Source organism: Uloborus diversus, chromosome 4 (genome assembly GCF_026930045.1).
Source record: "Uloborus diversus isolate 005 chromosome 4, Udiv.v.3.1, whole genome shotgun sequence".
NCBI classification, from domain to species: Eukaryota; Metazoa; Arthropoda; class Arachnida; order Araneae; family Uloboridae; genus Uloborus; species Uloborus diversus.
Genome location: NC_072734.1, coordinates 126,018,886 through 126,032,821, shown reverse-complemented (window position 1 = coordinate 126,032,821; position 13,936 = coordinate 126,018,886). Strand labels below are relative to the sequence as shown.

The 13,936-nt window shown below is 33.0% G+C and overlaps 1 protein-coding gene across 1 annotated transcript in view; it reads right to left on the bottom strand.

Moving 5' to 3' along the window:
• Positions 1 to 451: 451 nt before the first annotated feature.
• Positions 452 to 13,936, bottom strand: part of LOC129220824 (transcriptional regulator ATRX homolog) — an 86,007-nt gene continuing 72,522 nt past the window's right edge. The window contains exons 22-26 of the mRNA XM_054855254.1: positions 11,550 to 11,650; positions 9,241 to 9,354; positions 6,116 to 6,217; positions 4,861 to 4,983; positions 452 to 694 (exon numbers count right to left, since the gene is read on the bottom strand). Of these exons, the coding sequence (XP_054711229.1) occupies positions 452 to 694; positions 4,861 to 4,983; positions 6,116 to 6,217; positions 9,241 to 9,354; positions 11,550 to 11,650 (683 nt within the window). The remainder of the gene's footprint in view (positions 695 to 4,860; positions 4,984 to 6,115; positions 6,218 to 9,240; positions 9,355 to 11,549; positions 11,651 to 13,936) is intronic.

Sequence of the window (13,936 nt, the reverse complement as noted above, 5' to 3'; positions counted from 1 at the left end):
AAATTAATAAATAGCACAAATGGTTTTGCTGACAGGGTACAATTAAAAATGCTGAATGGCATGAGTTACAAGTTCAAAACTTACAGATTGAGAAGACTTTTCTTTCTCTTTGACCCCAAGGTTCCACTTGATGTATACTTTCATTCTTTCTTCCCTTTTTACCCTGCATGTTCAACAAGGTTATTCATAATCAGTCATTCTATATTCAGAAAATGCAATTTTGATGTGGGCAATGGCTAATGTCGTTCTAGAACACTCAAAAGTCAAACTTGAGAAGTAAATTTTCATTTCTTTTAGTTCAGCCAAAACAGATTCTGTCCCACGCAAAACCAAAAACCACATGTTGGTATTGCTTTTGAAAAGCTTTATGCCACCTGTGAACAATTTGAAAATTGCCCAAAAAGTAAAACATTCTCTCAGTTGTAAGGTGGGACACATGTGACCCACCTTACTATGTGATTTCTTCAATAGTCACACTTGATTGGTTGGTGGGTGCAGGTGTATCTTTTTCGGATCTGACTTCTTCCTCTTCTGTCACTATAGGCTCTGCAGAGGTGGACTGGGGTGCAGGTGGGCGGGGCCGGATATTCACTTGGGGCATCCGCATTCGCATGTACATGGGGAAAGAACGGGGGTCGAAGTACATCGGCTGCCCATGAGCTGTGGTACCTCGCATCTGGCCCCTTAACTGTGCCTGAAAAAATAAGCATAGAAAATACAGAATTTTATTAACACTTTGAGGTCTAAGCCCGAGCGTCACTTGGGTTGCTATTTTTGGTAAGGTTCACTGAGAGCCTCTCAGGGTCAAATTTTAGCACTCTTAGTTATAACAGTACGAGTAATATACAAGGCGTGTTTTAAAAGTAAGGTCCGTTTCGGAATAAAAAAAGAAAGAGAACAGATAGAACAATGAAATTTATTGCACAAAAATCTACCACCCTTACGCTATTTTTCGACATTGCTCCCGTGATTTTCCAAGCATTTGTCATAGCGCGGTACAGACTTCTGTATACCTATTCGTACAAAAATGCCGCCTGTGTAGTGAACCATGATGACTCTTACAGGGCTTTGGCTGGGACGTTTTTGAATATCCTCTGGTCTGCCCCCACCTCGCTCGCAGTAACTTTCATTTGTTTTTGCATCTAAAATATTTCCTAAGTGGTCTATGGCACAACAGCAATAATGAGCTCAGAGAGCATATTACCCCATGATTGACTACACAGGCGATTGTCTACGAATAGGTATACAAAAATCTGTACCACGCTATGACAAATGCTTGGAAAATCACGGCAGCAATGTCGAAGTATAGCGTAAGGGTGGTAGATTTTTGTACAATAAATTTCTCAGCTCTATCTGTACTCGTTCTTTCTTTATTTCAAAATGGGGACATTACTTTAAAAACATCTCTCGTATGTTTCTAGTCTTTTTAGATATTATCTACAAATGTTTTACTTTTAAAAAAAAATATAGAGATGGCAGCACCAAGCAGAAGTAACTACAGGAAACATAATAGAATTGGGGTTTAAATTCAAATTTGTGCTTTGAAATGTACCATACAAAAGCTAATTTTATTAAATAACTAGCTGTGTTGTTCGGCTTTGCACAGTCTACCTCGAATATAAAAGGTATGTCAAGTGACGCATGTTCAACAATCGGGCTTCAATTAGAGAAAAAAAATAATGTGAATTTCCCGTCAAAATAATCATTCTTAAAGAAAGAAAACGGCAAATAAAAAATTCCCAAATAAATTAAACGCAACACCTAAAATTCAAAAGAAAAAAGAAAGAAGATAAATCGTCAATTAATAATCAAAAGGAAAATTTTTTATCTGAAAACAAAAACAAAATTTTATTTAGTCACAGTCGAGAAAAAAAAAAGTGGCAACCTTCTGAATTGTTTACACTAATTTAAAATGAGATCGCTCAAACGATAAATTTTTCACATAAAATATCTATTCCATTAGGCTTAATACTGCTTTTTTAATTTTTTCATGGTGATTTTACAGCCTTTTTTTCCGCAATTTAAAGGAAATTAAGGGGCTAATATGGGTGTTTTTCGCGAGCTTTTGAATGGCGCCAAAATCAAACTGATTGGATAATTATTTCAGGTAGAAAGAGCCATTTAATGCCATTTTCGGGCCCTAAAATTAAAATTTGAACGGTTTGGTTCTTTTTTGGCGTTTGAACCCCCCCCCCCCCCACCCCCCTTCCTTCTCGGGTGCCCACGTACTTCCCTTCCAAATTTGGTCGAGATCCGACGTAAACTGTGAATTTGTATAGGGAACACACACACACACACATATATATATATACTTTGTTTTATTCAAATGTTTATTAACAAATTAAATCCATTTCCAGATATTTGTTCAAGATCTAGGTAAATTTTTAATTAAGCTTATGTAAACTTTTATGGTTAAAAATGTTTTTCTATGTGAAACTTTTTTTTTAGTTTCAAACTTGCTTTTTTCTATAATTTCTTACTAAAAATCAATTCTTATTTCATTCAAATACTTCCTTCATTATGAAAGAAAACAACTTGAAGAATGTAATAAAATAAAAACTATTAAAATATCCATCTTCCAAGTTTTTTTTTTTTTTTTTAATCATGCAAAACGCCAAAAACCCTTAGTCTGGAGCGAGACATGCGGACCAAATAGGTTAGATCTGAAAGTGCTAAGTTTTTTTTTGGTATCTTAATGAGCAAGCATTTTTTTTTTTTTTTTTTTGCATAAACTTGGCAAAATATTCTGTAGTTGGGCAACAATCTTAATTTCTGAGAAAGATAATGTTATTTCAATCACCAAAATAATGTTCAAGCAAAATTTACATTAATATCCAATTTATTAACGATTTCGAGGGTTTTCTTTTAGTGGGAGAAACATTTTCACGAGTACCACTCTTAAAAAATCACAAGACTGAACTTTTATTTGAAAGGGGAAGGGGGCAGTCAAAAAGATCTAGCATTGATTTTATTTATCAAAAAAAAAAAAAAAAAAAACACAATTTAACTGTACCCAAATATTCTTAGCATTGAAGTAACTTCAAAATTAAGAGTTTCAAATAAACATGAAGAACAATTGAAATACACCGCCAGCTCAGTCAATTCCAGCCGAGGACTGCAGTTTCGTGCTTATTAGCACTCAACAGCCTGGCATAGGAGTGACTCAGCTGGAGGTGGAAAACCTCTTAAAGAAGCCAAGAGTGCCAAACAAACTGGTAGCTAATACAGAATTAGCACTGACCAGACGAGTGACCGAAGCAATGGTTCGGTTCAGCTCGAATATTGAAGGCAAGGCAGGTATATTCAGTAAGCCCAATAGCGAGGGCTAAGGCAGAAATACATGAAATACACCGCCAGCTCAGTCAATTCCAGCCGAGGACTGCAGTTTCGTGCTTATTCGCAGTCCTTGGCTGGAATTGACTGATAACCTACTGAATGAAGAAAAATTGTTTTCCACATGCTCGTTCTGAGGGAAATAACACTGCAAGGCAAATATGCTTCTGACACAGTTTTCGTTGATTCTTATGCCAAGTGTCCTCCTGAATACAAATAATCCACCGTTTTCTCCAACCACCCAACACCTTTTTTTTCCTGTTTTTGAGTTTCCTAACCATTATTTTTATTTGGAGAGAAAGGGCGATAAACCATTAACATACTTCTAATGTACTAGGTAGGTTGCAAAGTTCAAAAACATGAACATTTGTATTAAGTTGGGAGACTCACGTGAGCATTCTCCCTAAAATAATTTAAAAATATACAAAAACAATCAAAATACACAAATTCTGTGCAAAACCAGAGTATATCAGCTTCACTACTATGAGCCCATGTCCAAAAAGGACTTTTAAACTTATCTTGGAAGCATCTCATTGTTCTATACAAGTCCCATCGCAGATCTTCAGTGAAACACCTTCCCATATTACAGTGGAATCTTGATTAAGCAGAGAATGTGTTCCAACACCTTTCATATAGTGAAAAAGAATATGAATGCAACTTCTTGATGAATATACATTGAATATTAGTAAAATTATAATGATATTACAAGAGACTGCAGATTGGAGAGTCAACGAAAATTCTAACATCAGCTGATCAGTTCTAATAAGGAGATCATTAGGATCAGCATCAGGGCTGATACTCAGATCAGGACTAAAGGGAAGTGTTGTCGTAGTTTCATGATTGTATGAAAATGCTCATTTAACAAACTTGACTGAGAAATGAAGAGCAAATAAGTTTGCTGAATTGTGAAGCTTCAGTTTTTGTGGAGATTGTGGAGAATCTCCACAAAAACAGCAAAGCAATTTTCAACTATGCTTTGGCCACACAGCAATGGATTCACGTGGGTCACATAAACCAATCCCAAAGACAATAATAGATTTGAGTAATTAGAGAATAACTCCAAGCAAAGTGAAAGTAATAAGCAATCTTGATTGCAGAATTGAAGTCATTCAAGCAGTTTTGTTTTAACTGAAAAGCTTAGCGTGAAACATAAAGAGAAAAGTTTACAAGACGTAATAACTTCATTCTTCTTATTTGTTCTCTTTCTGCTTGGTTTTTCTTCACTTTTCGCCTGGCAATAATTCATGTTTGCCGGCAAAAACCTAACCCTGAATCATGTATTGACAACATTTTTTGAATGCAGATCAAAATTAACTAAACTATGTATTTAAAAGGTCTAATTTTGATCTATCATAGTTATTTTCAAAAGATTTTTTTTTTTTTTTTTTTGTAAATAATCAAAAGAAAGGTCAAATTCCAACCAGAAGAATTTTCAAGTATGATTCTGGGGACAGAAAAAAGGGCTGTTGTAAAATACTTGAAAAAGAGAGAGAGAGAGCAGACAGAAAAATAACAAACTGGTAATACCTGTAGGCGTTGCAGATTTACCATTCGGATATGTTCTTGTTGCGAATTCATGTAATGTCTCACATTAGGAGCAGTAGGGTTTGGATTGTGGACAGGAGGTGGCTTCTGAGCTTGTTGGATTTGCTGAGGGAAAAGAGGATATTTATAAATGACTAATGTCATGTAACAATCAAATAAAAAATATATAATTCATTAAAAATGGAGTTTTATATTAAAAAAAGTTTTTAATGTAAAATCTGCTTGATTGAAGCCTTAAAAAAAAGTCTATAATTAATATGCAAAATAACAAGATAGACTTATTCACGTTCTCATGGTAATCTGAAAAATCAAAGGAACATCAACTACAGTCAAGTTAGGAAAATAAGTAATTTGTGATTGCTCAAAAAAAATAATAATAATACATGTACTGCTCAAAACAATTACAGGATATTGTATGTTTTATACAAAAGAACATATAAGAGAATTGATTTTTTTTTTCTTTGGAAAATCTTAAAGAGCATGGAATTTCATTTGAAAGTTTTCACTTAATGATTTTAATGAAAATAAAAAAGAAGTGTTTCTTATTTATCTCTGAACAAAGTGTAAAAAGCATTAAAAATGAAAAATAATCCGATGTCCACTTTGGATGCAAAGAGATTGCATTTTTCTAAACGAAGGCATAGGAAGCATAACTAACAACAAATAAAAGAATAATTTAAAGTAAAATAATTTTAGAATTGTATTTTAAAAGGTCTACACGATAAGTATCATTAATACTAAAATAATCACCAACAATGTGAAGCAAGTAAAAATTGGTAAAATAATAATAATAAATGGTAAGGAGATAAAACACAACCACTGAGGCCAGATTTTTGGCTTTAAAACACAAACAAAAATTCCGGTGCATGACCAGAACAATCATCACTGAATACTAAACCTGTGACTCCTAGGATGCATGTGACCAATGGAACTTTTGTGAGCAATTATGTTCTTATCAATTTTTCTGAGGGTATACTCCCAGTAATCCATTACGCACAAAATGTGTATGCGATCATATACATATGTCATAATATGAAAATTTTTGAAGCTTGAGGGTATAAGCTATCGATCTAAAAATTGTTTGAGAGTATGCGGCGTATATGGAGTATACCCTATGGGAACACCATTGTTTGTGAGTGGTCGATTAAGGCAGGCAAAATAACTGACAAAAAATAGTATAAACTGAAAACCATAATGTTGATATAAAGTAAAATTAATCATTGAACTTGAAACTCACCTGCCGTATCGTTAAGACAAACGTTCCCAAGTTCTTCATGAGGCTTGTCAGCTCATCCAAATACTTGTTGATAAAATTGGGAACAGAGCCCTTGGCAAAGAACTGGAAAAGAAAAGAAAACACAAAAGGTTTAATGTTTTGAGAATGTACTTAAAATGTACAGCATGTCTGCATTTAACTAATCTGCATGACCTCTATTTTTGCAATAGCCAAAAATGGTCAAAATAAGAAGCAGAGTTCAGACTTTAAAAGTTTGAAGCAAAAAGAAAAAAAAACTAAATCTAACATTTTACATGGCCTTCACATTTATATTTAGAGAAACCACAAGCATAAAAGAAATACTAACACAAAAATTTGAAATGTTTAAGACGATATTCAACATCAATGAAAAAAAGCAGATATTTTTTACAGCTCGAAAATTTTAATTTTGTTTTGGTACTTTTGATGCAAGTTTAAACTCACAATGCATTGATATCTCTCTGATCGACCAACTCTTCAAACAACCAAAATTTCATGGAATAGACATGACCCCATAAGTATAGCGCTAAATTACTCTACATTAATCGGCACTGCATTTTCTTCCTATTAAAAAAAAAGGTAAGAAAAGAAAAAAAAATTTTAAGACTCCTCAGTTAAATCTGGATACAATCATAAGAGCAGTGCAAGGAACTTCACTCGTTTGGCATTTTATTTTTACAATTTCCTTCCGGAGCCCATACAGTATCATACTGGCACTTTTCTTCAAAAAATCTTCTGATTGCACTTCCCTTTCCTAGCTTTGTTAAAGCATGTAGCATTTTCCTACACTTCTGGAATAGACTATAAAAAATAAAAAAATAAAAAACTGTGGGTGATGTAGCAGCTTAGAAAGTCTCAAAATAGGAAATAAATGAGCAACTGTGATTTTTTGAGAAAATAATTTTAAAAATATACTTAAAGTTTTGTTATAATGAATTAAATTCTTGCTTTTACACAGCAGTTAAAACACACGCTAATTGATATTATTCACTAGTTTAAAGCAACCTCCATTAACAACCGATTTTCCCAGGAATCAGAGGTTTCATCATTCACTTTAAAGGTTTCATAAAAGGAAATAACCTGGAAAGAAGTGTACTAAAAACATGTAACAATATTTTTTTTTTTTAAGGTTAATAACATATTTTGATATCTAGAATATCAGGTTTATGTTTTTTCATTAAATGTTTTTCAGAGGAATATTATAATAAAAGAATCCCAAACAGAATGCTATTTATCCAAGTGCTTTACTTGTTAAATATCAGTCTTACAAACTCTGTCTCATCCAGCATTTCGTTTTATTTAATTGTAATTCTATGTAAGAATTAGGTTCAAAAAAATAAAAAAATAAATAAATAAATAAATAAATAAAATAATAATACTAATAATAATAATAAATAAATAAATAAAACAATCAATACAGTAGACCTTCATTTTACAAGGGTTTATTTTATATGGCTTAAGATTTGACACCTTAACTAAATTTTAAGCAAATGATATTTTATTTAACGCAGGTGTGGCACAGCAAACAGATAAAATTTCCCCTCTTTTAAAATTCAAACTTCTGATATCGCAGATATTGCGTAATAAACTACATTTTGGCATTATAATAAGGGAGCTTGGGTCAATGGAAATATTTTTTGCAATTGGTTTCAGAACTTTATCTGGAGGTAAAGTTATTAAACAGACACATTTCAGAGCTCACTGAAAGAAGAGCTTTTTAAAAGTGACAAAGGAGGACGAAACCAACGAGGGTACTGACATGGATGACACACAACCAAAAACCTTCACATGAAAATTTTGAGCCATTCTTTAACAACGGCAAATGGTCTAATTCTTTAGTTATGGAAGATGCTGTTATGTAAGTCAGGGGTGCTCACCTAGGGGGGTCATGGCACGGACTGCGGCATTGAAATTTTTAGGGATGTGCGTTTTGAGGGTTTTTTTGCGATATTTAGGGGATGCACCCTTGCTCTTAAGGGGGCACCCCTGTGAAAGCGACATGAGTGATCATGGATGCATTAATGCCCCATACAGAACTACATTACATTACACCCCAAGGTCTCCCCTACATACCACAGATATGGTTTAATAAAGAACTACGGAGAAACATAATTAATGATAGCCAAAATAGCATCACATCCTGCTTTTTTTTATAAACATAAAGTTAATTCATGTTTTTCATCATCCTGGGACAAGACTGCAGTTCTGTTCTTAAAAGAACTCCTCAGTCAGGAATAGTGAATAACCGAGCTGGAGGCAGATATTATCAACAGCTTTACATTGAGCATATATTTTGGGTAACTGTTCCTTCCCCCCCCCCCTTCTCAAAAAAAAAAAAAAAAAAGCAGCAGTTGGTATAGGTTTTTCTTTTTCAGAGAAAATTTCTTAGAGTCTACCTAATTTATTTTACCATAAAATATAGGCACCAAGAATCGTTTTAGTTTTAGGTTGAATTTTCTTTTTCTGTGCAAGTATGGAATAAAATAATGAAATTTTCAGGAATTTTAAGACAAAAATCGAAATTTGATGAAAAATTTGAAATTTTAGGATTCTTAGAACAACTCCGACCATTGAGTTGAAATACATACAGTTTTTTTTGTGCTAAAAAATCTAAAGGGTATACAATATTAATGAGGCACAAAATTAAAAAAAAAAACTGAAGGCACATATACGTGTTTTGTTGTTACAAGGAATCCCTTTTTCGATTCAAAAGTTTACTCCCTTGACTAAAAACGCCCTGTCTTCGGAACTTGTAGCGTCAAAACATTTTTCTTTCTTTAAAATCTTGAGATATGCTGCATTTTTTTTTTTTTTTACTCATTGTAAAAAGTAGGAATTCAGATATAGAACTGAAGGAGTGAAGTTGAATGTAGGTTTTTTATTTGTGTGGATGTACACACACACACTTATTGTTGATTTTCTATAAAATATACATTAAAGGGTCCTGGTGTTGATTTTATTTATTTTTTTCTTTTTGAAGAATATTTTATTTTACTTTAAATTGGTGGAGGCAAAGGGAGGTCTTGTCCCTGTTTGAAAAAGACCTATGTCTATGGGGAGGACTCAATCAATTTTAACTGTACTTAATTTTGAAACAACCTACTTACTTCTTGCTTCATCCTGAGATACCTGACCTGCCTGGTTTGCAGTTCAGACCTAACTCCCTCCAATGATTGCATCACCAGCATCAAAAGGGTGTGCTTTGCGAGGGGGGCTGAATGCTATTAAAAATAAGATCAAATGAGTGTGTTACTTGAAAACATGCGTACAAAATATGTTTTAGCATGATTTGTATTGAATCATTGCTACAAAGTACAATTTCATTCTCAATTACAATAGATAACACCCTCAGAGAACACCACACCTAAAAATTGCATGGTTTATCAGTTTTAAATGCTCAGATAAATCTATCTGAGCAAAGGGGTCAATGAGGCATTTTATTAAAATATTTTTTAAAAATACAAGGTATACACACAAAAAGTTCATTTTGCATTGTTAATTACAGTAATTTTACACCGTTGTATTTGGTGTAATTTTACACGAAAACAATATACTCCAAGATAAAAATGACAATATTATGAATTTAAAAAAAATATGAAAATATTAATAAATACAAAACACAATTACATAAACATGTAATAAAAATCATGATAAAACTTCAAAGTAATTATTGTTATTAAAAGAAATGAAGAAAGAGGTAAAAAATACTTTATTAAATATTTTGGGATAATTTGTAACTGATGAAATCGCTGAAATATTGTGAGTAGTAGTTTGTGAATTATTCTTACAAATGTGAAAAGATGAGGTCAAACGGCAGTCAAATAAGTAATGTTCAGGAGAAAATAGTTCTCCACAATTTCACTACAGAGCTACCAATTTATGAAATTAGTAACTTAGTTTCAAAACATTATAATTGTGTGGGTGTGGTTTCTTTTTTTTAAATATATATATATATATATATATATATATATATATATATATATATATATATATATATATATATATATATATATATATATATATATATTGATTTTATGATGAAATGAAATAACAAACACATCAAATGTCTGCTTGGAAAAAATTATCATTTAGTTCAACTACAGAGTTCCTAAACTTTTTTGCGAAGAAATTGACTTAAGTTTTTCAAAAACTTAAGATATTTTAAGCATTTTACACATATTTTATGTGTGGGTTTCCCAAACTTTTTCATGCATCAACAACCTAAAAGAATTTTACCTAAACCATCAACCCCTTACTAAAACCCACTAAATTCTTGAAAAAAATCCTTTTTTTTTCCCGTTATTAATGGATAGCTGGGTAAAATTTTACAGCAACTTTCATTCTGTTAAGCAATGAAAGGTGCAACTTGAAAAATTTGACGTCAAATGGCGATCATTCAAAGGAACTTGAAAAGTAATATCGATTTCATTGGAAGTCCCCAAATGAGGTATGAGTTATTAACATTTGAGAAAGCATGATTTCATCAGAAAAAAAAAAAAAATTCAAGAAAAGGAAAAAAATTTTATGCATCACAAAATATAGACAGATAATATTTACTGTTTATACTCACATATTTCACACTATCACACTTGAGAAATTTAGTACAAAAAAAAAAAAAATGGAGGTTGAAAGTTAGGGAGCTGACTTATATGAGGAGCCGAATTTATGAAAATACTCTGCAATTAAATATTGAATTTTCAATTTTTTTTATTGATTTTTTTTTTACAGGAATTGTTTTGCAAACATATCTTGGGGAAAAAAACACTCGAAAATGTGAACGTTTTCCTGATTTTAGTTTAACTTTTTTAAGCAGATGCTAAAGGAGTAAATACTTACACTTTCTGCTATAATTTTACAGGGTCTGACTGTGAAATAAAGACGATTGACCATTAATATATGTTCTTATGACTATAATTACAGCAAATGGCTGACTGACAAAAGTTCAAGAATTCCTACATTTGCGAAATTTTTCCGACAGTCGCAAATTACTACTCATTTTTTAAAAATAATCTAATATGAATACAGTCCAAAGTGTTATTGATATTAAGCCTAAATAAAAGCGACAAGTAACAAAAACCATAACGGCAAAATCGAATCCTTTAGAAAAATCACAAAAGTGAACTCGTTTTGTGTGAAAGAATAAAAATTGGACGTTTTTGAGGACACTGGGCACAAACGTTTTACACCCCCCCTCCTCCTCTTCATTTAAAAGTTTGAGGATACTTTTATTTTCACAGTTGATACTTAAACTACAGTGAAAAAAAGATAACTCAAATTTTTAATTAAAGCAGCAGATTTGGTGTTCTCCAAGTTTTGGTGCAAATTGCCCCAAGTGCCCACACCTTAATCTGGCCCTGCACCAAATGCTTCATCTGGAAACTATTCCTGGATGGACTCCAGAGGAAAAGGTGCCCACCTGTTGTATAATACGCTGACTGATGGCCTGGAAGATGGTCTGCACATTTGGCAAAAGGTTCCCAACATAGTCCGCCTCTTCTGCATTGGGCTCCTTGCAGTCTGAAAGAGAGAGAGAGAGTGGTTAAAAAAAAACTTTATTATTCTCTTATGTCACAAAATTTTATTTCTGTTAGTAGCATAAAGTGAGGGGAATTCAAAACATCAAAATACAGAACAAAATATTTTCCTCATTTTTAAGCTCAAGACTAAACAATTTTTTGACCCTAACTATTTTCCCCTTTTATTTTTCTTTGAAAATGTAGGGGGAAAAAAACAGGACATATAAAAGCATGATATCTAGTTACGTATGGATTATATATATAAACATGTATACATATATATATATATGTGTGTGTGTGTGTGTGCGAGTAAGTGTGTGTGTATGAATATACAGATAAAAATACAGGGTGATCGGAAAATGTCAGGGAAAATTTTGAAAGGAGTGAGAGAGGATGAATATAAAAGTATTTGCAGTATAATAGGTTCAGATAAGCCATGTGAAGGTGGCAGAAAGCGCTGTGTCATGATCACTAAGAAAGTAGGAAAACCCCAGTTGTCAGAGACCATTGCTGTGTAGGGCTCCAGGAGGTATTTAGGATGAGGTTGGTGTTTGCACTAAAGCGTGTTCTTCCATGCAGGCTGAAATAAGTTTGTATTAAAGTGCAGCATGTTGTAAAGGACCAGTGGGGGTATCTTCCCACATTATCCCCGTGTTTGGACAACACAGTATCCTCTATAATTGTCACATAGTATGTCCCAACATGAATTGTACTGCAGATGCTTCTGTATTGTATTGTATTATGTGCAAACCCATTTCAAAATTTGGCCAGACATTTTTGGATGACTTTGTGTGTGTGTTTTAGGACTGGCCTATGGAGGAATTTTGACATCCTGATGCATCAGCAACTTTACATTGTGATGCTGCAATGCATCCAGGGGGCATGCACAGAAGCTTTGGGGCCGGTCACAAATGACTTTTATATGATCCCATCCAAATTGCTTACCCTTATGCTCAGAGGCGGCAATTGGGGCATAAAAGGGGGGGGGCAAAAAAAAAAGAGAAGATAGGACTTTCAGCCTCAGCAAAAAAAAAATGAAGAAGAGAGAGAGAGAGGAGGGGGGGGGGGAATATAAAATTTTGTTAGGGCTGGTTTTGAGAGTAATTCACTCATGTTTTTCTTAAGAGTTTGATGAGTTAGGAACACAATAACTTTCCCTGAAGAAACACTTAGACATAAATTAAATTTGCATTATTTACTCCAAAGTATTTTAAAATATCACAAACACTGGGTAATAATTTCAAAAAACAAGTATAACTTGAGTAAGAAAAACAATTGATTTCCTAATATCTACATGATATACACATAAACTACAAGTTACTGTAAAAAAGCAGTCGAAAAAACTTTGTACTATGGAATGAGTAAAAACGACAACAACGTGCATAAAGTACAAATACTTTTTTTAACTATTTTATTACTTTATTTGTACTCCATGCACGTTGTTGTTATTTTTACTTATACAAGTTACTGCTTGTGATGAATAATGTTTCATAAACTGTTTTGGTTCCTAAACTGGAAAATACGATGAATAAATCAACCATAAAAAGAGATGGAGGGGGGAGATCCAGTTGCCCCCTCCTCCCTGAATCACCGCCACTGCTTATGCCCCTACATACATTTCACTCTTCATTCAATTAGTATTATTCATGCATTCCCCCCTCGAATAGTTACATATGGAAGATTTTAAAAGTTGTTAACCAATGAAAGTACAAATTTGTTGCTTTCGAGAACACATGTTATTACAACAAAATATTACTTTAAATCAGTATGGGATCTTCAATTTTTACGAGGTGTGGAAAAAAACTTGATACTGCCCCTCTTCCTTTAACTCTGTATTAAGTTTTAATTCAAGAGAGAGAGAGAGATAGAGACAGAAATAGAAATAGAGTTAATTTATACAACGTTTAAGTGAATATTCAGAAAAACATTTTGTGCAAGTATTCGCTTTGAAAGAAATATTAGACACCAGAAATAATGAGCACTCAAAATACAATTTCTTTGGTGACGTCAGAGGAAGGATTGAGGGACCTGGCTCTAAAATTGTAAGAAATTCAAGTCTGAAAACGAAGTTAAACCTCTGTCTTGTTGTGTTGAGGAGAGAAAGGCCATCGGGGGGGGGGGGGGGGGGGACATTGTGATGAAAATGTAAATGAAGAAGATGAATCAAGAATATCTTAAAATCATATGAAAGCGTTAGAAGATTCGATGCTATTTGGGAATATTTGCAATTTTATTCAACTACTGAGACTCAATTTCATTATTTGTATGAACTTGATGAAACGTTTTT